This window comes from Pseudophryne corroboree, chromosome 11 (genome assembly GCF_028390025.1).
Source record: "Pseudophryne corroboree isolate aPseCor3 chromosome 11, aPseCor3.hap2, whole genome shotgun sequence".
In the NCBI taxonomy this organism is placed as follows: domain Eukaryota; kingdom Metazoa; phylum Chordata; class Amphibia; order Anura; family Myobatrachidae; genus Pseudophryne; species Pseudophryne corroboree.
The window spans coordinates 148,041,075-148,064,366 of NC_086454.1; the positions used below are offsets into that span (position 1 = coordinate 148,041,075).

At 45.2% G+C, this 23,292-nt stretch overlaps 1 protein-coding gene across 3 annotated transcripts in view; it reads right to left on the reverse strand.

The window, feature by feature from the left end:
- LOC134969172 (uncharacterized) overlaps positions 1 to 23,292 on the reverse strand; it is a 114,757-nt gene that overhangs the window by 38,897 nt on the left and 52,568 nt on the right. For all 3 annotated transcript variants that reach the window (XM_063944939.1, XM_063944938.1, XM_063944940.1), the window contains exon 3: positions 10,114 to 10,233. In XM_063944939.1, coding sequence (XP_063801009.1) covers positions 10,114 to 10,233 — 120 coding nt within the window. The remainder of the gene's footprint in view (positions 1 to 10,113; positions 10,234 to 23,292) is intronic.

Below are 23,292 nucleotides of genomic sequence, written 5' to 3' on the forward strand. Positions count from 1 at the left end.
GAAAAACGGGAGAAGAAGCCCGCCGAAAAGGGGGCGGGGCCTATTCTCCTCAGCACACAGCGCCATTTTCCCTCACAGAAATGCTGGTGGGAAGGCTCCCAGGCTCTCCCCTGCACTGCACTACAGAAACAGGGTTAAAACAGAGAGGGGGGGCACTTATTTGGCGATATGACTATATATATTAAAATGCTATAAGGGAAAAACACTTATATAAAGGTTGTCCCTGTATAATTATAGCGTTTTTGGTGTGTGCTGGCAAACTCTCCCTCTGTCTCCCCAAAGGGCTAGTGGGGTCCTGTCCTCTATCAGAGCATTCCCTGTGTGTGTGCTGTGTGTCGGTACGTGTGTGTCGACATGTATGAGGACGATGTTGGTGAGGAGGCGGAGCAATTGCCTGTAATGGTGATGTCACTCTCTAGGGAGTCGACACCGGAATGGATGGCTTATTTAAGGAATTACGTGATAATGTCAACACGCTGCAAGGTCGGTTGACGACATGAGACGGCCAGTAAACCAATTAGTACCTGTCCAGGCGTCTCAAACACCGTCAGGGGCGTTAAAACGTCCTTTTACCTCAGTCGGTCGACACAGACACGGACACTGACTCCAGTGTCGACGGTGAAGAAACAAACAAACGTATTTTCCTTTAGGGCCACACGTTACTTGTTAAGGGCAATGAAGGAGGTGTTACATATTTCTGATACTACAAGTACCACAAAAAAGGGTATTATGTGGAGTGTGAAAAAACTACCTGTAGTTTTTCCTGAATCAGATAAATTAAATGAAGTGTGTGATGATGCGTGGGTTTCCCCCGATAGAAAATTATTGGCGGTATACCCTTTCCCGCCAGAAGTTAGGGCGCGTTGGGAAACACCCCTTAGGGTGGATAAGGCGCTCACACGCTTATCAAAACAAGTGGCGGTACCGTCTCCAGATAGGGCCGCCCTCAAGGAGCCAGCTGATAGGAGGCTGGAAAATATCCTAAAAAGTATATACACACATACTGGTGTTATACTGCGACCAGCGATCGCCTCAGCCTGGATGTGCAGCGCTGGGGTGGCTTGGTCGGATTCCCTGACTGAAAATATTGATACCCTTGACAGGGACAGTATTTTATTGACTATAGAGCATTTAAAGGATGCATTTCTATATATGCGAGATGCACAGAGGGATATTTGCACTCTGGCATCAAGAGTAAGTGCGATGTCCATATCTGCCAGAAGTTGTTTATGGACACGACAGTGGTCAGGTGATGCAGATTCCAAACGGCACATGGAAGTATTGCCGTATAAAGGAGAAAAAGACAACGTCTTTTCAGCCTCAGTCCTTTCGTCCCCATAAGGGCAAGCGGGCAAAAGGCCAGTCATATCTGCCATGGGATAGAGGAAAGGGAAGAAGACTGCAGCAGGCAGCCCATTCCCAGAAACAGAAGCCCTCCACCGCTTCTGCCAAGTCCTCAGCATGACGCTGGGGCCGTACAAGCGGACTCGGGTGCGGTGGGGGGGGGGGGTCGTCTCAAGAGTTTCAGCACGCAGTGGGCTCACTCGCAAGTGGACCCCTGGATCCTACAAGTAGTATCCCAGGGGTACAGATTGGAGATTCGAGACGTCTCCCCCTCGCAGGTTCCTGAAGTCTGCTTTACCAACGTCTCCCTCCGACAGGGAGGCAGTAGTGGAAAAAATTCACAAGCTGTATTCCCAGCAGGTGATAATCAAAGTACCCCTCCTACAACAAGGAAAGGCGTATTATTCCACACTATATTGTGGTACTGAAGCCAGACGGCTCGGTGACACCTATTCTAAATCTGAAATAGTTGAACACTTACATACAAAGGTTCAAATCAAGATGGAGTCACTCAGAGCAGTGATAGCGAACCAGGAAGAAGGGGACTATATGGTGTCCCGGGACATCAGGGATGCTTACCTCCATGTCCCAATTTGCCCTTCTCACCAAGGGTACCTCAGGTTCGTGGTACAGAACTGTCACTATCAGTTTCAGACGCTGCCGGTTGGATTGTCCACGGCACCCCGGGTCCTTACCAAGGTAATGGCCGAAATGATGATTCTTCTTCAAAGAAAATGGACGATCTCCTGATAGGGGCAAGGTCCAGAGAACAGTTGGAGGTCGGAGTAGCACTATCTCAAGTAGTTCTACGACAGCACGGGTGGATTCTAAATATTCCAAAACCGCAGCTGTTTCCGACGACACGTCTGCTGTTCCTACGGATGATTCTGGACACAGTCCAGAAAAAGGTGTTTCTCCCGGAGAAGAAAGCCAGGGAGTTATCCGAGCTAGTCAGGAACCTCCTAAAACCAGGAAAAGTGTCAGTGCATCATTGCACAAGGGTCCTGGGAAAAATGGTGGCTTCTTACGAAGCGACTCCATTCGGTAGATTTCACGCAAGAACTTTTCAGTGGGATCTGCTGGAAAAATGGTCCGGATCGCATCTTCAGATGCATCAGCGGATAACCCTGTCTCCAAGGACAAGGGTGTTTCTTCTGCGGTGGCTGCAGAGTGCTCATCTACTAAAGGGCCGCAGATTCGGCATTCAGGACTGGGTCCTGGTGACCACGGATGCCAGCCTGAGAGGCTGGGGAGCAGTCACACAGGGAAAAAATTTCCAGGGAGTGTGATCAAGTCTGGAGACTTCTCTCCACATAAATATACTGGAGCTAAGGGCAATTTACAATGTTCTAAGCTTAGCAAGACCTCTGCTTCAAGGTCAGCCGGTATTGATCCGGTGGGACAACATCACGGCAGTCGCCCACGTAAACAGACAGGGCGGCACAAGAAGCAGGAGGGCAATGGCAGAAACTGCAAGGATTCTTCGCTGGGCGAAAAATCATGTGATAGCACTGTCAGCAGTGTTCATTCCGGGAGTGGACAACTGGGAAGCAGACTTCCTCAGCAGGCACGACCTCCACCCGGGAGAGTGGGGACTTCATCGGGAAGTATTCCACATGATTGTGAACCGTTGGGAAAGACCAAAGGTGGACATGATGGCGTCCCGCCTGAACAAAAAACTGGACAGGTATTGCGCCAGGTCAAGAGACCCTCAAGCAATATCTGTGGACGTTCTGGTAACACCGTGGGTGTACCAGTCGGTGTATGTGTTCCCTCCTCTGCTTCTCATAACCAAGGTACTGAGAATTATAAGACGTAGAGGAGTAAGAACTATACTCGTGGCTCCGGATTGGCCAAGAAGGACGTGGCACCCGGAACTTCAAGAAATGCCCACAGAGGACTCATGGCCTCTGCCGCTAAGAAGGGACTTGCTTCAGCAAGTACCAGGTCTGTTCCAAGACTTACCGCGGCTGCGTTTGACGGCATGGCGGTGGAACGCCAGATCCTAAGGGAAAAAGGCATTCCGGAAGAGGTCATTCCTACCCTGGTCAAAGCCAGGAAGGAGGTGACCGCAAAACATTATCACCACATGTGGCGAAAATATGTTGCGTGGTGTGAGGCCAGGAAGGCCCCACGAAGAAATTTCAACTCGGTCGATTCCTGCATTTCCTGCAAACAGGAGTGTCTATGGGCCTCAAATTGGGGTCCATTAAGGTTCAAATTTCGGCCCTGTCAATTTTCTTCCAGAAAGAATTGGCTTCAGTTCCTGAAGTCCAGAAGTGTGTCAAGGGAGTATTGCATATACAACCCCCTTTTTGTGCCCCCAGTGGCACTGTGGGATCTCAACGTAGTTCTGGGATTCCTCAAATCACATTTTAAACCGCTCAAATCTGTGGATTTGAAATATCTCACATGAAAAGTGACCATGCTGTTGGCCCTGGCCTCGGCCAGGCGAGTGTCAGAATTGGCGGCTTTGTCTCACAAAAGCCATATCTGATTGTCCATTCGGACAGGGCAGAGCTGCGGTCTCGTCCCCAGTTTCTTCCTAAGGTGGTGTCAGCGTTTCACCTGAACCAGCTTACTGTGGTACCTGCGGCTACTAGGGACTTGGAGGACTCCAAGTTGCTAGATGTTGTCAGGGCCCTGAAAATATAGGTTTCCAGGACGGCTGGAGTCAGGAAAACTGACTCGCTGTTATCCTGTATGCACCCAACAAACTGGGTGCTCTTGCTTCTAAGCAGACGATTGCTCGTTGGATTTGTAGCACATTTCAACTTGCACATTCTGTGGCAGGCCTGCCACAGCCTAAATCTGTCAAGGCCCATTCCACAAGGAAGGTGGGCTCATCCTGGGCGGCTGCCCGAGGGGTCTCGGCATTACAACTCTGCCGAGCAGCTACGTGGTCGGGGGAGAACACGTTTGTAAAATTCCACAAATTTGATACCCTGGCTAAAGAGGACCTGGAGTTCTCTCATTCGGTGCTGCAGAGTCATCCGCACTCTCCCGCCCGTTTGGGAGCTTTGGTATAATCCCCATGGTCCTGACGGAGTCCCCAGCATCCACTAGGACGTCAGAGAAAATAAGATTTTACTTACCGATAAATCTATTTCTCATAGTCCGTAGTGGATGCTGGGCGCCCATCCCAAGTGCGGATTGTCTGCAATACTTGTACATAGTTATTGTTACAAAAATCGGGTTATTATTGTTGTGAGCCATCTTTTCAGAGGCTCCGCTGTTATCATGCTGTTAACTGGGTTCAGATCACAGGTTGTACAGTGTGATTGGTGTGGCTGGTATGAGTCTTACCCGGGATTCAAAATCCTTCCTTATTGTGTACGCTCGTCCGGGCACAGTATCCTAACTGAGGCTTGGAGGAGGGTCATAGGGGGAGGAGCCAGTGCACACCACCTGATCCTAAAGCTTTTACTTTTGTGCCCTGTCTCCTGCGGAGCCGCTATTCCCCATGGTCCTGACGGAGTCCCCAGCATCCACTACGGACTATGAGAAATAGATTTATCGGTAAGTAAAATCTTATTTTTTCTGTGGTGCAGATGATTAATGTCTGGTGAGTAGTCTAATCCCCGCATATTAGTCTTTAAGTGTCTGTATCTCTTTCAAATGAGGGTACTCACATCTTTCTATGTAATTTGGTAAAGAAGACAGAGGGACTAGGGGGGTGATTCAGACCTGATTGCTGTTGTGCAGCGGGCGATCAGCGATAGACTGCGTATATACTGCAATGCATACGCGCGTCGGTAAACAACAACATGCATCGCCGGACAGCGACAGGCTGGTGCGAAAATTTCAATCGCACAGCCATTCGTATGCTGATTGACAGGAAGAGGCTGTTAGTGGGTGGTAACTGACCGTTTTCAGGGAGGGTGTGTGACATCAGCTCCGGACCCGATCAGCCTGTTCTCATCGCACTGTAGGACTAAGTCCTGGGCTGCACATAGACTGCACACACTAGAAAAATAATTAAATGGTGAGTGAAGTATGAACGGATTTGCAGATGTCCGCTGACTGAGGGATTTTTTGCAGTTCAGCATACACATGCGATGGCACACTTGCACAGCGAATTTACACTCTCCTTGGGCGGCGACTATCTGAACGCAGCACAACAAATTTAGCAGACAAAGATCAGGTCTGAATTACCCCCTATGTTATTTTCCTTTGTGCTGAGTGAATGCAAGTGAGCCATGTCAGCACTATGTGTCAGCAACTGCTGCAGGGAGTCCCCACCGGTCTCCGGGACTGATGGGGACAAAGATAAGCTATTTTTGGGTGCACTACACCCACTGCTGCAGAGGATGAGAATTGCTCATCTTCCGCAGTCTAGCTGATACCGGGAGGACGAGCCTCACTTGACCAATGCAGTGAAGGCAGGAGCGGATTGGGAAACAAAAGTGGCCCTGGAAAATTTCTAGAAGTGGCCTCATGTGGGCGTCAGCAAACCAACTGTAGGAAGAGCCAATACCAAAGTAGGCGGGATTACTTCAAAATCATAATGTAGGTGGAGTTACACCACTACAAGGCAGAGCATGTCATATTAGCTGGACCTAGCACATCAAAAAGTTTAGAAGTGTTGTGCTGTAGCAGAAGTAGTTAAGAAATTAAAACTGGGGTGACATTTAATCCTCTGCACACTTACTAAATATCTCAGTCCATTTCCTGAAAGCATCTCCTCTCTCTTTGTCCATCTTAAACATAGAAACATAGAATTTGACGGCAGATAAGAACCACTTGGCCCATCTAGTCTGCCCCTTTTTTATTTTATCCTTTAGGCAATCTCAACCCTTTTTTAACCTTAATTCTTTGTAAGGATATTCATATGCCTGTCCCAAGCATGTTTAAATTGCCCTATAGTCTTAGCCTCTACCACCTCTGATGGAAGGCTATTCCACTACCTTTCTGTGAAGTAATTTTTCCTTAAATTTCCCCTGAACCTCCCCCCTCCAGTCTCAATGTATGCCCTCGAGTTCTAATACTTCTTTTCCTTTGAAGAATGTTTCCCTCCTGAACTTTGTTAAGACCCTTGATATATTTGAAAGTTTCTATCATGTCTCCCCTTTCCCTTCTCTCCTCCAAACTATACATGTTAAGATCTTTTAGCCTTTCCGGGTAAGTTTTGTGATGTAGGCCATGCACCATTTTAGTTGCCCTTCTTTGTACACTCTCTAATGTATTTATATCCTTCTGGAGATAGGGTCTCGAGAACTGGACACAGTATTCCAGATGGGGCCGTACCAATGACCTATACAGTGGCATTATCACTTCTTTTTTCCTGCTACTGATTCCTCTCCCTATGCAACCAAGCATCTGACTTGCCTTTCTCATTGCTTTGTTGCATTGCTTTCCTGCCTTCAAGTCACTTGAAATAGTGACTCCTAAATCTCTTTCCTCCTCAGTAGTTTCCATTATAGTACCCTTGATACTATACTTAGCCTTTGGGTTTTTGAGACCCAAGTGCATGATTTTGCATTTTTTAGCATTAAACTGTAGTTGCCACGTTCTTGACCATTTCTCAAGCCTACCTAGGTCATTAATCATTTGTTTGACCCCTCCCGGTGTGTCTACCCTGTTGCATATCTTTGTATCATCTGCAAAAAGGCATATCTTCCCTTCAATACCATCTGCAATGTCACCAACAAAGATATTAAAGAGAACTGGACCAAGTACAGATCCCTGGGGTACTCCACTGGTAACATTTCCCTCCATAGATTGCACTCCATTAACTACGACTGTCTGTTTCCTATCCTGCAACCAGGTTCTTATCCATTTAACTGATTTATAATCCACCCCCAGGCTTTCAAGTCTATTTAGCAGTCTGCGATGTGGGACAGTGTCAAATGCCTTACTAAAGTCTAGATATGCTACATCTACAGCTCCCCCTTGATCTATTATTTTCATCACAGAGTCAAAAAAGTCAATAAGATTTGTTTGGCATGATCTCCCACCAGTAAATCCATGCTGTTTTGGATCCTGTAAGTTGTTTGATTTAAGATATTCCACTACTCTTTCTTTTAATAGTTTTTCCATTACTTTCCCTACTATTGATGTAAGGCTTACTGGTCTGTAGTTACTTGCTTCTTCCTTGCTTCCACTTTTGTGCAGTGGAACTACATTTGCTCTTTTCCAGTCCTCTGGAATAGCACCTGTATTTAGTGACTGGTTAAATAATTCTGTTAAAGGTGTAACCAGCACATCTTTTAGCTCTTTGAGTATCCTTGGGTGTATCCCATCTGGTCCCATTGATTTATCCACTTTTAGTTTTGAAAGTTCTGTTAGGACCTTCTCCTCTGTAAATGTATTTTCATCTACCTTATTTTTATGAATGTCCTTGCAACTTAACTGTGGCCCCATCCCTTCTTCTGTAGTAAATACTGAGCAAAAATAATTATTTAGGTGATCTGCTATTGCCTTGTCTCCCTCCACCAAATGCCCACTCTCTGTCTTAAGTCTTATTATTCCTCCATTTGATTTTCTCCTTTCACTTATATACTTAAAAAAAGTTTTCCCCCTTTATCTACTGACTGGGCCATTTTCTCCTCAGCTTCTGCCTTTGCACGTCTGATCACTTTCTTAGCATCCTTCCGTCTGTCCAGATACACCTCTTTGTCATTATTATTTTGATCTTCTGCATTTGTCTCTCTGCTTCTTAGGGGTAAATTAAATTCAACGCGGATTGAATAGCTTCGGGATGGAGCTCTCTGAGCATTTCAATTCAGGGCGACGCTGTCCCTGACTAGAGGATTTCTTCTCGCACCCTTCCAGGGATTGGAGCAGAAATCCAACAAAACTAGGTCCGCGATGCTGTTTTGTGACCTAGCGCCATGCAAACAGCACCGCGGTGAGGCAGTTTTGTCAGAGAATGCTCGTTCTCGCAACTAAACACCCTGTCTATCTCCATTAGTCTACCTCCCCCACTAAGTCCATCTTCTGCATGTGCCTCCTCCTCCCTCTCAGTACATTTCATGCATGTTTCTCCCAGACCCTCTTTTCTCATTTTCAAACCTATATTATTCTCGCATGTTTCTTTCTGTCTGTTTATATTCACTGAATACCTTCTGCCTTTCTCCCTCTGCACAGTTTCTGCATCTCTCCCTTTTTATTTGCCTTTTATCTGGGACAAGCACAAATTAAAACATGCAGTCACTCTGCTTACATAGGGGGCACAGCTTCCTGCTATACCACTGGACCCTACCTTTACTGCATCTCTAGTGGGTGAACAACTCTGAGCATTTCTCTTACCCATGCTTTGCCAATTGTTCCACTTTCTGCTGTCTGTTCCCCATCTGTGTGTATGCCTTCATCTATCAATCACCTCTTCGTCTTCTGTTTGCTTTCTTGTCTCCAATTTTGTATGTGCAGTTTCTTTCCCCATGTCAGCCACTATATCTCCTTTGTCTTTGAATCTGTCTCTTTGTGTGTTGTCTGTCCCTACCAGGGCTTAAAGTGGTCCTAGAGAGGTGGTGGAACGGATTTCCCCTGCCACCGACTCCCCTCCAAAGCCAGGGGCAATGGTAAGGTGTTCGGCACCCCCCTGTAAACTACAAGTTTGTGCCCTAACCCTAATACAGTGTAAAGAAACAGTATGCGCTAAAGGTGCAGCACAAAAAAGGGGTGTGGCATCACGAGGAAGGGGCATGGCCACACAATAGTACCCCCAGGTCAAATTACACCACACAGTAGCACAATTTGATTGTCATTACACAGTACATGGTGACTCTATGTCATATTACACCAGAGAAAATCCCCTCACTCACATTAAGACACACAGTACAGCCCCATATTCAAGCTATGCTACGCAGTAGTGTCCCTTATACACATTGCACACGGTATCAGTGCTGGTTATACACATAATAATGACCACAGTATCAGTGCCGGTTATACACATAATAATGACCACAGTATCAGTGCCGGTTATACACATAATAATGATCACAGTATCAGTGCCGGTTATACACATAATAATGACCACAGTATCAGTGCCGGTTATACACATAATAATGACCACAGTATCAGTGCCGGTTATACACATAATAATGATCACAGTATCAGTGCCGGTTATACACATAATAATGACCACAGTATCAGTGCCAGTTATACACATAATAATGACCACAGTATCAGTGCCGGTTATACACATAATAATGATCACAGTATCAGTGCCGGTTATACACATAATAATGACCACAGTATCAGTGCCGGTTATACACATAATAATGATCACAGTATCAGTGCCGGTTATACACATAATAATGACCACAGTATCAGTGCCGGTTATACACATAATAATGATCACAGTATCAGTGCCGGTTATACACATAATAATGACCACAGTATCAGTGCCGGTTATACACATAATAATGACCACAGTATCAGTGCCAGTTATACACATAATAATGACCACAGTATCAGTGCCAGTTATACACATAATAATGACCACAGTATCAGTGCCGGTTATACACATAATAATGATCACAGTATCAGTGCCGGTTATACACATAATAATGACCACAGTATCAGTGCCAGTTATACACATAATAATGACCACAGTATCAGTGCCATAATAATGACAACAGTATCAGTGCCGGTTATACACTTAATAATGACCACAGTAGCATTGCCGCTTATACACATAATAATGCCCATGGCAATAGTCCATTGTTGGCTTTTCTAACTCCAAAAAATTCAGTGCACATATTCATCCTTTTTCCCACCTCACCTCTTAAAATGTACATGGGACTGACACATTGCTCCACTTACCTGCATTGACAATGGCATCTACCTCCAGTTTAGTGATGTCACCTCTGAAAATTGAGATTTTCTCATTCAGATCCTTGTTCTTTGGGAACTTGACCTCTTCAGGTTGCTTGGCATGTGTCTCTATAAGATGGACAAGAGCATCATACAGGATCACTAAACTTGAAATACAACTTATTTTGAACAAAAGAACCACTGATAAAATGTATAAATATTTATGGAAATGTTTAGAAAAAGTGATCATGGGGATTCCTAAACTTCAGGTCAGTAACCCCACTGAATTAGTTTATTTAAAAATAAGAGCCCCTAGCTAATCACAGCAGAGCTAAACTGACCATCTGGCACTTCTGACATACTGTATGCCAAAAGGGGCAATCATTTGATGGGCTGGCTCTGTCAGCAGTGCTGGATTTAGTGGAGGGGGGCGGGGGGCACATTCCCGGGCATTATTCTCTCAGAGTGCGCACCTCTGCCTGCCAAAGGCAACTACGCCAGCGAGGTAAGGGCCTGCACTGAGGCTGCACATGGGCCCCTCTTCTTTTTGCATTAGCCCAACTGCAAATTACTAGTACTGTACATGCCTACAGACTGCATACAATTTCAGTCTCACAACAAGGTAATTTGGAAACAAAGTGTCAGAGTGTGGAACCAAAGACCACAGAAAAGGGTGCATCAAGGCTTCCATTATCTAAGTCCATAATCAAACTCAGGATTGCCAGTACTGCTGTATGGGGACCGAGGTGACAGGGAAATCTATTGCTGATGATGATTCCAATTGAGAACTGCTTCTTATTCACAGATACAGTAGATGTCATCAGCTCCCTCCTGTCATCAGAACCCACAGCAGCAGGCCCCTATCATCAGCGCTGGCAGCATACCCCTGTCATCGGCACTGACAGTAGCAGGCATTCCTGTCATCTGCAACAGAGCAGAATGTGGTTGGATCTCATCTCTGCATACAAAGAAAAAGGTTGCAGGTGCACAATTCAAACATTACCAATTTATTAATAATAATAATTGCAATAAAATTTTGCATTTTAAGCGAGGTTCTTCGCATAGTTATGGCCATAAGTAACGGCTTGCCCACCGCGTCCAGGTGACCTCATTAGTCGGGCAAGTCCCTAACATTTTGGGGGGTACAAATCTAGGGTGCGGGACCCCCCAAAATGAAGCAGCTGAGTGACCCCAGGGCAACACAAAAGTGAAAAAATATATAGTGAAAAAGTGAAAATAGGTTAGTGAGAGGCTGCTGAAAACAGCAGGGGTAAATTAGTGAGAGGTAGTGAAGGGGGAGATAAAGTAGTGAGAGGTAAAGTAGTGAAAAGTGAAGGTAGGAAATGAATTACATTGAAACAAAACACACGATAGGGATGAAAGTAAATATGAAAATAAGTGTTAATATGTGTTGCTCCTGAGGCAAAACAGCCACAACAATTCAGGGGGACCCACACCCCGGAAATGCCCCCCCATCTGATAATCCAATATACATTTGTGCAGGACTCACCTTGCTCTGCATGCAGTCTGGATCTCATCTCTGTTAGGGGACTCCAGACCAGCTGCATTTTCTACCTCCCCATATGTCCCTGCCCCAGCTCTCATCCTCCCGCTGATTCCACTGAATGGATCATGAATGTGCACTGAATAACTACTAAGGGATAGGAGGAAATATGATGTGAATTACTACAGCTCAAGCACACAGTAAAAGAGGATCTTTAGAAGTTCCTCAGCAGCATCTCTGGTCCCCACTTTTTGGGACTCAGTAATGGGTGAGTTTGTGTTCCCGGGCTTTAATAGATGGTTGGATTAGGAGTGGAAGCTGTGTGCAAGAAAGCAGGTGGTTTTATGAAGTTCCTGTGCATGGTGAAACTGTGGAATCTCAAGGAAATGCAGGAAGTTAGCTATCAGTAGATGCTGAAGGACTGTAGAACACGGATCTATAGGACCAGTCAGTACAGGCGAGGCAAGATGGGGTCAATTGGTTATGACCGGCTGGGCCTGATTCTAGGAAAGGTCTGGGACCGGTAGAATATAAAGCTAGAATAAGTACGAGACTTGGTACGGTCAAAGTCTATAATAATAGAAACTGGACTTTAGACTGTAGAACTGGATTCCTGATGAGATCCTGGAATAGTGATGATCAGGCTGGGACTGGTAGCTTGAGCAGCAGCTGTTGAGCAGACAGAGAGCCAGCAGCAGCAGCAGCAGCAGCACAGGTCAGCAGCAGGCGGACTCCCAGCAAGACACGGAGAAGACCTGACAGCGCCTGGATAGGCAAGTGTCGGGGTCTGTGACTGGGGTCTCTGGATGGCAGCGTGACACCCCATTACCAGCAGTTCTTCTGCCAGCAGGGCTTTATGTTACACCTCGGAAAGGATGGCGAAGGTGACGGGCCTGCCTGTATAGTCTATATGGGCCCCAACTAATTCTGAATGCAGCCCTGATCAGAATACTTCCACTTGTCTACTCTACAGTATGTTCTCAGCATCCAGTAATCTGAAACACATATTTCATTTAATAAACATATATTTGTAACAAGAATATGGCTTCTAGGATTACTGTGTGGATTAATCCTTAACAGGTAGTAGCTACAAAGCTATAATAAGATTTTAAACCTACCGGTAAATCTTTTTCTCCTAGTCCGTAGAGGATGCTGGGGACTCCGTAAGGACCATGGGGTATAGACGGGCTTCGCAGGAGACATGGGCACTCTAAAGACTTTAGATGGGTGTGCACTGGCTCCTCCCTCTATGCCCCTCCTCCAGACCTCAGTTAAAGAACTGTGCCCAGAGGAGACGGACAGTACGAGGAAAAGATTTTTGTTAATCTAAGGGCAAGATTCATACCAGCCCACACCATCCACACCGTATAACCTGGAATATACGCAACCAGTTAACAGTATAAACAAAACAGCACCAGCCAAAGACTGATCTTAACTGTAACATAACCCTTATGTAAGCAATAACTATATACAAGCCTTGCAGAAATATGTCCGCACTGGTACGGGCACCCAGCATCCTCTACGGACTAGGAGAAAAAGATTTACCGGTAGGTTTAAAATCTTATTTTCTCTTATGTCCTAGAGGATGCTGGGGACTCCGTAAGGACCATGGGGATTATACCAAAGCTCCAGACCGGGCAGGAGAGTGCGGATGACTCTGTAGCAACGATTGAGCAAACATGAGGTCCTCATCAGCCAGGGTATCAAACTTGTAGAATTTTGCAAAAGTGTTTGAACCCGACCAAGTCGCCGCTCGGCAAAGCTGTAATGCCGAAACGCCTCGGGCAGCCGCCCAAGAAGAGCCCACCTTCCTAGTGGAATGGGCCTGTAACGAATTTGGTAACGGCAATCCAGCCGTAGAATGAGCCTGCTGAATCGTGTTACAGATCCAGTGAGCAATAGTCTGCTTAGAAGCAGGAGCGCCAACCTTGTTGGCTGCATACAGGACAAACAGTGCCTCTGTTTTCCTAACCCGAGCCGTCCTGCCTACATAAATTTTTAAGGCCCTGACTACATCAAGGGACTTGGAATCCTCCAAGTCACCCGTAGCCACAGGTACAACAATAGGTTGGTTCATATGAAATGATGAAACCACCTTAGGCAAAAATTGAGGACGAGTTTTCAACTCTGCTCTATCCACATGGAAATTCAGATAGGGGCTTTTGTGAGAAAAAGCCGCCAATTCGGACACCCGCCTTGCAGATGCCAAGGCCAACATGACCACCTTCCAAGTGAGAAATTTTAATTCAACCGTTTGAAGAGGTTCAAACCAGTGAGATTTTAGGAACTGTAACACCACGTTATGGTGCCACTGGAGGCACAAAAGGAGGCTGGATGTGCAGCACTCCCTTTACAAAAGCCAATCCTTCTGAAAGAAAATTGATAGGGCCGAAATCTGTACCTTAATGGAGCCTAACTTTAGGCCCATATCCACTCCTGTCTGTAGAAAGTGGAGAAACCGGCCCAGATGGAAATCTTCCATAGGAGCATTCTTGGCTTCACACCAAGATACATACTTCTTCCAGATACGGTGGTAATGTTTCGCCGTCACCTCCTTCCTAGCCTTTATCAGAGTAGGTATGACTTCCTCCGGAATACCTTTCCCAGCTAGGATTTTGTGTTCAACAGCCATGCCGTCAAACGTAACCACAGGTCCTCCCTGAGAGGAAGAGGCCACGGGGATCTACTGTGAGCATTTCCTGAAGATCTGAATACCAGGCCCTTCGAGGCCAATCTGGAACAATGAGTATTGTCTGCACTCTTTTTTGTCTTATGATTCTCAATATTTTTGAGATGAGCCGAAGAGGAGGGAACACATAGACCGACTGAAACACCCATGGGGTCACCAGGGCGTCCACCGCTACTGCCTGAGGGTCCCTTGACCTGGCACAATATCTCCGAAGCTTCTTGTTGAGGCGTGATGCCATCATGTCTATTTGAGGAAGTCCCCAATGACTTGTTATCTCTGCAAAAACGTCTTGATGAAGTACCCACTCCCCTGGATGGAGATCGTGTCTGCTGAGGAAGTCTGCTTCCCAGTTGTCCACTCCCGGAATGAAGACAGCTGACAGAGCGCTTATGTGATTTTCCGCCCAGCGAAGAATCCTGGTGGCTCCCGCCATTGCCACTCTGCTCCTTGTCCCGCCTTGGCGGTTTACATGAGCCACGGCTGTGACGTTGTCTGAATGAATCAGAACCGGTAGGTCGCGAAGAAGATTCTCCACTTGTCGTAAGCCGTTGTATATGGCCCTCAATTCCAGTACGTTGATGTGTAGACAAGCCTTCTGGCTTGACCATAGTCCCTGAAAATTTCTTCCTTGTGTGACTGCTCCCCATCCTCGGAGGCTCGCATCCGTGGTCACCAGAACCCAGTCTTGAATACCGAACTTGCGACCCTTGAGAAGGTGAGCACTCTGCAGCCACCACAGGAGAGACACCCTGGCCCTGGGGGACAGGCTTATTTTCTGATGTATTTGTAGATGGGACCCCGACCACTTGTCCAGAAGGTCCCACTGAAACGCCCTCGCATGGAACCTGCCGAAGGGGATGGCCTCGCAGGCCGCCACCATTTTTCCCAGTACTCGAGTGCATTGATGGACAGACACTCTTTTTGGTTTTAGCAGGTCTCTGACCATGTTCTGGAGTTCCTGGGCTTTTTCCACTGGGAGAAAAACCCTCTTCTGTTCCGTGTCCAGAATCATGCCTAAGAAAGATAGTCGAGTCATTGGAATCAACTGTGACTTTGGTAGATTTAGAATCCAGCCGTGCTGCTGTAGCACCCTCAAGGAGAGCGACACGCTTTTCATCAATTGATATTTCGATCTCGCTTTATAAGGAGGTTGTCCAAGTACGGGCTAATTGTGACTCCTTGCCTGCGCAGGAGCAACATAATTTCCGCCATTACCTTGGTGAAAATCCTCAGGGCCGTGGAAAGCCCAAACGGCGACGTCTGAAACTGGTAATGACAGTCCTGTACAGCGAATCTCAGGTACGCCTGATGAGGGGGATATATAGGGATATGAAGGTATGCATCCTTTATGTCTAGTGACACCATAAAATCCCCCCTTCCAGGCTGGAGATCACTGCCCGGAGCGATTCCATCTTGAATTTGAACTTTTTAAGTACAGGTTTAGGGATTTTAGATTCAGAATGGGTCTGACCGAGCCATCCGGTTTCAGGACCACAAACTGGGTTGAATAGTACCCTTTTCCCTGTTGGGACTAGGGGAACCCTGATAATCACTTGCTGTTGATACAGCTTTTGAATTGCAGCTAAAACTATTTCCCACTCTGGGGGAGAGGCTGGCAAAGCCGACTTGAAAAATCGGCGAGGGGGCACCTCTTCGAATTCTAGTTTGTAGCCTTGGGATATAATTTCCATCGCCCAAGGATCCACGTCTGACAGAACCCAGACCTGGCTGAAGTGTCGAAGACGTGCACCCACCGGCGCGGACTCCCTCAGCGGAGCCCCAGCGTCATGCGGTGGATTTAATAGAAGCCGGGGAGGACTTCTGCTCCTGGGAACTAGTCGTCGCAGGCGTTCTTTTACCTCTACCCTTACCTCTGGCGAGGAAGGAAGAGCCCCGACCTCTTCTGGACTTATGCGACCGAAAGGACTGCATCTGATATTGTGGTGTTTTCTTTTGCTGTGGGGGAACATAAGGCAAAAAAGAAGATTTACCCGCGGTAGCTGTGAAACCAGGTCCTCTAGACCCTCCCCAAATAAGACCTCACCCTTGTAAGGTAAAACTTCCATATGTCTCTTAGAATCGGCATCCCCCGTCCATTGGCGGGTCCACAGGGCTCGCCTAGCAGAAACAGCCATGGCGTTGGCCCTTGAACCTAACAGCCCAACATCTCTCACAGCGTCTCGCATATATAAGGCTGCGTCTTTAATGTGACCCAAGGTCAATAAAATGGTATCCCTATCTAGGGTGTCAATGTCAGATGACAAGCTTATCTGCCCCCGCTGCTACTGCGCTACATACCCATGCCGATGCTACCGCCGGTCTGAGCAAGGCACCCGTATGTGTATAAATTGATTTTAAGGTAGTCTCCTGTCTGCGATCAGCAGGATCCTTGAGGGCTGGCGTGTCTGGAGATGGTATTGCCACCTTCTTGGACAAGCGTGTTAAAGCCTTGTCCACCCTGGGCGAGGATTCCCACCATACCCTGACCTGCGCGGGGAAAGGGTACGCCATAAGAATTCTCTTGGGAATCTGCAGTTTCTTGTCTGGAGATTCCCAAGCCTTTTCAAATAAAGCGTTCAGCTCATGAGACGGGGGAAAGGTTACCTCAGGTTTCTTTTCCTTAAACATGCATACCCTCGTGTCAGGGAAAGAGGGGTCATCTGTGATATGCAAAACATCTTTTATAGCAATAATCATATAATGAATACTTTTGCCCACCCTAGGGTGTAACCTCGCATCATTGTAGTCGACACTGGAGTCAGAATCCGTGTCGGTATCAGTGTCTGCTACGTGGGACAGGGGACGTTTCTGAGACCCTGAAGGGCCCTGTGACACAGCCAAAGCCATGGATTGACTCCCTGTTCCTTCCCTGGACTCTGCTTTGTCCAATCTCTTATGTAATAAAGACACATTTGCATTTAAAACATTCCACGTATCCAATCAATCAGGTGTCGGCGTCGCCGACGGAGACACCACAATCATCTGCTCTACCTCCTCCTTAGATGAGCCTTCCGCTTCAGACATGCCGACACACACGTACCAACACCCCCACACACACAGGGATATATCTATATGGAGACAGTTCCCCAATAAGGCCCTTTGGAGAGACAGAGTATGCCAGCACACACCCAGCGCCACCGGACACTGGAATAAAATCCCAGTCAGTACAGCGCTTTTCTATATATATATAATAATACACTCACTGCGCCAAATAAATGTGCCCCCCCCTCTTTTGTACCCTCTATACTTGTGTTCAGCAAGGGAGAGTCCGGGGAGCCAGCTTCTCTGCAGCGTGCTGTGGAGAAAATGCCGCTGGTTAGTGCTGGAGCATCAAGCTCCGCCCCCTCAAAGGCGGGCTTCGATCCCGCTCAAATCTTTATACTGGCAGGGGTTTGTGTAATATACTGCCTCCGCAGTATATCTATATGTATGCCAGTGTCCCTAGAGGTTAATTTTGCTGCCCAGGGCGCCCCCCCCCCCTGCACCCTGCACCCTTACAGTGCCGTCAGTGTGTGAATGTGTGGGAGCAATGGCGCGCAGCGTTACTGCTGCGCGGTACCTCAGTGAAGATCAGAAGTCTTCTGCCGCCTTTGAAGTCTTCTTTCTTCTTATACTCACCCGGCTTCTATCTTCCGGCTCTGTGAGGAGGACGGCGGCGCGGCTCCAGGACAAACAACGAGGGTGAGACCTGTGTTCCGACCCTCTGGATCTAATGGTGTCGAGTAGCCTAAGAAGCAGAGCCTATCAGTTAAGTAGGTCTGCTTCTCTCCCCTCAGTCCCACGATGCAGGGAGCCTGTTGCCAGCAGTGCTCCCTGAAAATAAAAAACCTAACAAAAGTATTTTTCATAGAAACTCAGGAGAGCTCCCCTGCAGTGCACCCAGTCTCCTCTTGGCACAAGATCTAACTGAGGTCTGGAGGAGGGGCATAGAGGGAGGAGCCAGTGCACACCCATCTAAAGTCTTTAGAGTGCCCATGTCTCCGTCTATACCCCATGGTCCTTACGGAGTCCCCAGCATCCTCTAGGACGTAAGAGAAAAGATATATTGAACGATATACATATAGTTCTGATGCGGATTGGAACAATATATCATACACATCATATAGTATAGTGTGTATGCAGATTGCGCATACACGCGGTCGTTCATCGCATCTTCCCAGCTGATGTGCAGCACGTCAGATAAGACGATGCAATGCAGTTACATGCATGCTATAATGACACATCGCGCTATATACACCAGATTGTGCAGTGTGTACTGCTATCGTTACATGGCATTGCAGTCTCAGCTCAGTCACAGATCACGCAGTGTGTACCCAACTTTAGTTTCATGTCAGAAGATTATTCAAAACTAAACTATTGGCTGATTGACTGCAGCTGGAGACAGCATGCATTTCTACTACAGCTATATTTGTATATAAATATTAAAAACTTCTAACTATAGATAAATATTTTAATAAAACTTCATAAAATAAATAAATGTATCAATACGGAGCAGATGGCAAAAATTATGCAACAGAGATAAACTTCCTGAGAACATGTTTGTCAGAGCATGGTGAATATATGGATAGATAGATACAGAGCCGGCCATAGGCATAGGCAAACTAGGCAATTGCCTAGGGCATTTGATATGCCTAGGGGCATCAGCAGCTTCTGTTGATTAAAATGATATGCGGCATGCCTATATTCTGTGTAGCATTTCATATGCAGACACATCCACAGTCTCACACAGAATATAGGCATGCTGCATATCATTTTAATCAGCAGAAGCTGCTTGTGTATCGTAGCCATATAGCAATGCAAATAAGATGCATTTTCATAAAACAAGGTGCCCGATGTTAGAATTGAGGCAATATATATGAGGACACATCTGTATCCAAGCAGAGGCAGAGGTCACAGTGTTAGTGGCAGTGTGAGTGCTGTGTGCATGTGAGTGGGTTAGTTGTGCAGTAGTGTTTGGAATATGTGTAAGAAGCATTATGTGTGTCATGTAAAAATGCATTAATAATGTGCAACATATGTGTAAGGGGCACTATGTGTGTCATTATGTGTATAAGAGCATTAGGAATGTGTGGCATATGTGTAACAGGGTACTACTGTATGTGTGCCATTATGTGTATAGGGGCACTAATAATGTACAGCAAATGTGTAGGGGGCACTATGTGTGTCATTATGTGTATAAGGGCATTAATGTGCGGCATCTGTGTAAGGGACATTATGTGTAAAAGGGCATTAATAAGGGTTGGCATAATGTGTAAGGCGCATTATGTTTATAAGGACATTAATAATGTATGTCATATGTGTAAGGGGCATTACTGTGTGGAATGTGTGTAAATGCATTACTAATGTGTGGCATTATGTGTATAAGGTGCTCTACTATGTGGCGTTGCATATAGAAAGGGCACTACTGTGCCATCTAATGTGAATAAAGAGCAATAGGGTGTGGTGTAATGTGAATAAGGAGCAATTCAGTGTGATGTAATGTGAATAAGGGTCTCTACTGTGAGGAGTAACGTTTATAAGGTAAAGTGATACTGCTGTGGGATGTTATATGAATTATGGACACTATCGCATGATCATATGTGAATAAAGTTGCAGTACTGTGTGGCGTAATTGGAATTGGGGTTACTGTGTGGCCATGCCCCTTGCCAGCAAAAACACACCCCTTTTTGGGCTGTGCGCCAAATGTGCAAACTTTTCCTATTTAAAAAATAGGGGGTACAAGGTCAGAGGCAGAATCAGTGGTGGTGCTAGGGGGCACCAGCCAAAATCTTGCCTAGGGCATCATATTGGTTAGGGCCGGCTCTGGATAGATAGATAGATAGATAGATAGATAGATAGATAGATAGATAGGATTACACCCGTTCATAGGGCCTGATTCATGTTCATAGGGCCTAATTCACATTTGTAAGTAAAGTAAAAAAGCAAGTAACTTTATGTTTGGAACAAACCATGTTGCCATGCAAGGGGAGCAAATATATTTGGATTTTTTCCTGTGCAGGGTAAATACTGACTGCTTTTGTATGTAGGCCACAAATGTTAAACAGATTTATTTTTACACCTCAACTTAGGTTTCAGTTTGAATACAACCCGTCCAAATCTAAATCTCTCTGCACATGTTACATCTGCCCCTCCTGCAGTGCAGCATGGCTTTGCCCAGTTGTTTGCTTTTTTTTTTTTTGCTTTACTTACAAACATGAATCATGCCCATAGTTCCTGGCCAAGAAGAGTGACATTTTAAGGTGCACACCAACTGGCTATAGAAAGGCATTTTTTCACATATCAAATGCAGATACAGATTACTAGTGTTTTAGAGATGACTGTAAACGTTGTCATGCATTAACATGCAACAAATGCACACATTTTGGAAAAAGACCTGGAAATACGCTACCGTAACACAAGTATTTTTACATTTATACATTCCATATTGACATGTAGGCAGCTTTATTTGTCAATGGTCACATAAGTATGATGGCCATTTTGGTGTAGAAGAAGCACATTTATCAAGGACTGCCAGAGAAAATATAGTATACTATCAGCTTACTTAAATATATAAAAGGGATTGTCCTTTTAACATAGGATATTAAATTGGTTGTGGGGGAAGAATGGCGCACTGGGCTACCCTATTACAGGTAAAGTATATCATTAAACCGGAATGTAGAAAAGTAACTTTAGATAAATATTACCCTCTTTATGGGCAGACCAAATTATTATTCTAACAAAATAGAAGAAGCCGGCGGTGCTCCCTTAAGTTGTAAAGAACAGATCACATAAATATAAGAAGAAAAGACAACTCTTTTTGATGGGGCACTCTTAACTGAAAATTAAAATTTAAAACTTAACTTTTATTATCAGAAATTGAACTCACATTAACATACTAACATATAACATATATTCAATATTTAAGATATCACTGACTAGGTCTCCAGAGATACTATCTAACATCGCCCTCTGATACAATAAATTTAATGCGTATCCATTTGTACCACTAATTATATGAATATCATTTATCGGTCAATATCCTGCCCAAGATTAATTATAAACAGATCAAGCAAATGTTTAATAAACCATCATCTTTAGATGTGTTACAACAATTGATGGTTCCCAAAATTGCATAAGAAATATTTAACGAGGCTTAATTAAACACACTTCCCAATATTATTGTGTGATAAAGCCAAAATTTTCGCCAATCACCGGCGTGTAGTTTTTTTTACCAAATGAACTGTAACATAATATAAGTATAGGCAGAAAATTATGTCAGAAGGAAGATGGGGAAAGAACAGGTGACTAAATGCCGGGTTTCTGCTTTTGGTAATCTGCTGGAAAGCATCGAATTCCCAATGAGAGAACCACCTGGAGCATACGCACCAATCCCAAGACCTGTATCTGCTGTTAACTTATACTGCTCAATTAAGAGCAAAGTTAATGAGAGTGCAGGGGAGAGGTCCCTAATCAATAAATGACATCTGTATGACTTGATTTCTATAGGCCCATTGAAAGATAAAAAATAATAATAACGATTATGATAATAACCACAAAGTTACAGTTGTTATCTATATAAGACCATTGGTCGTAACTAGAACTGTAACAACCAAAGAGAACACTCCTAAAATCTAAATAGACAGTTAAGTAACTGAACAATCGAATACTTCTCCTAATCCAATCGTGAATACAGATGGTTAATTGATACAATTGACCAGATGGTCTCTAAGAAATACAGATCTCTTATGCAATAACACCCAGGATTTCTACTGTCCTTAATCATATCTACTGACATCGAATTAAAGATGAGGGGATCCTATGGGCGTTTATGCAAAATGAAAAAAGGCGTGCGTCTGCTGTTGGTATCTCAATAAATGAGTTAATCCAATGAGAGTACACAGAAAAGAAAGAAAGAATCAGAAACAATAATTGTAGAAAAAATCATAGAAAAAAATCATATAACTGGTACAAAATGTATCCTCATGAGTGTATTCATAGATTGTAAAGTAATATCTTGTGTACCCAAGTGTCTAATCAATTAGCGCTCATATTTTGTTTATAATAGATAGAACCATATTTTTCCAAAAAATATATATGGCTGCAGTCATTTGGATTGAAACAGACTATATTGATCTGGGTACAAATTAAGTGGTATTATCAAAACTGCATCATATTTGCACAGTATTATAGCATCACATTTGCATTGTAAAAAGTATTGCATCCTATTTGCATACAGCAATCTGTAAACACGTCACCGATTATATGATTATAATGAATTAATAAACAATTATGCTGTTTTTGCTGTTGATGGCAGAGAAAATAAAAAGTAAAAAGTAAAATTCTACTTATCTGCTGCAGTCTTGCCAATATAGCGGAGCAGGGTAACGGAGGCTATTTATTTACGGGTCTCCCCTTCTGCATTGAACTTATATGCAGGGGCCGCCAGATCCAAATACTGAATATGTCTTAAAGATCATTATATTTCTGCTGACAGTCAGTCAGTGGGATCGGCATGCCAGACCGCTGCAGGCGGCATCCGGCTCAAAGCCGATTCCCGAGTCCGTACTCGGAGGCTGCAGCGGCAATTTACCGGGTCCGCTTCTGAAAACAGCAACAGTCAGTGGGATCGGCGTGCCAGACCGCTGCAGGCGGCATCCGGCTCAAAGCCGATTCCTGAGTCCGTACTAGGAGGCTGCAGCGGCAATTTACCGGGTCCGCTTCTGAAAACAGCAATTTGCGGTGTAGGTGACGTGCACATACGCTGTGTGTCCGTGTCCGACGTGCACGTTTCACCTGGGCGGCTTCGTCAGGAAATGTGATGTCCCTCCAAGTTGCCTGGGTATTTACCTGAAAAGGTGTGTTTCTCTAGCCAATTGCTATGTGCAATCAATCAACTTAATTGGTTCCCAGACAAATTGGATTATGGGACATGTAGTTTCTAGCATAAACGGATTCTTATAAATAAATATACAAGTTTCCAAATGGTCAGCGGTAATAAAATATATATATATATACT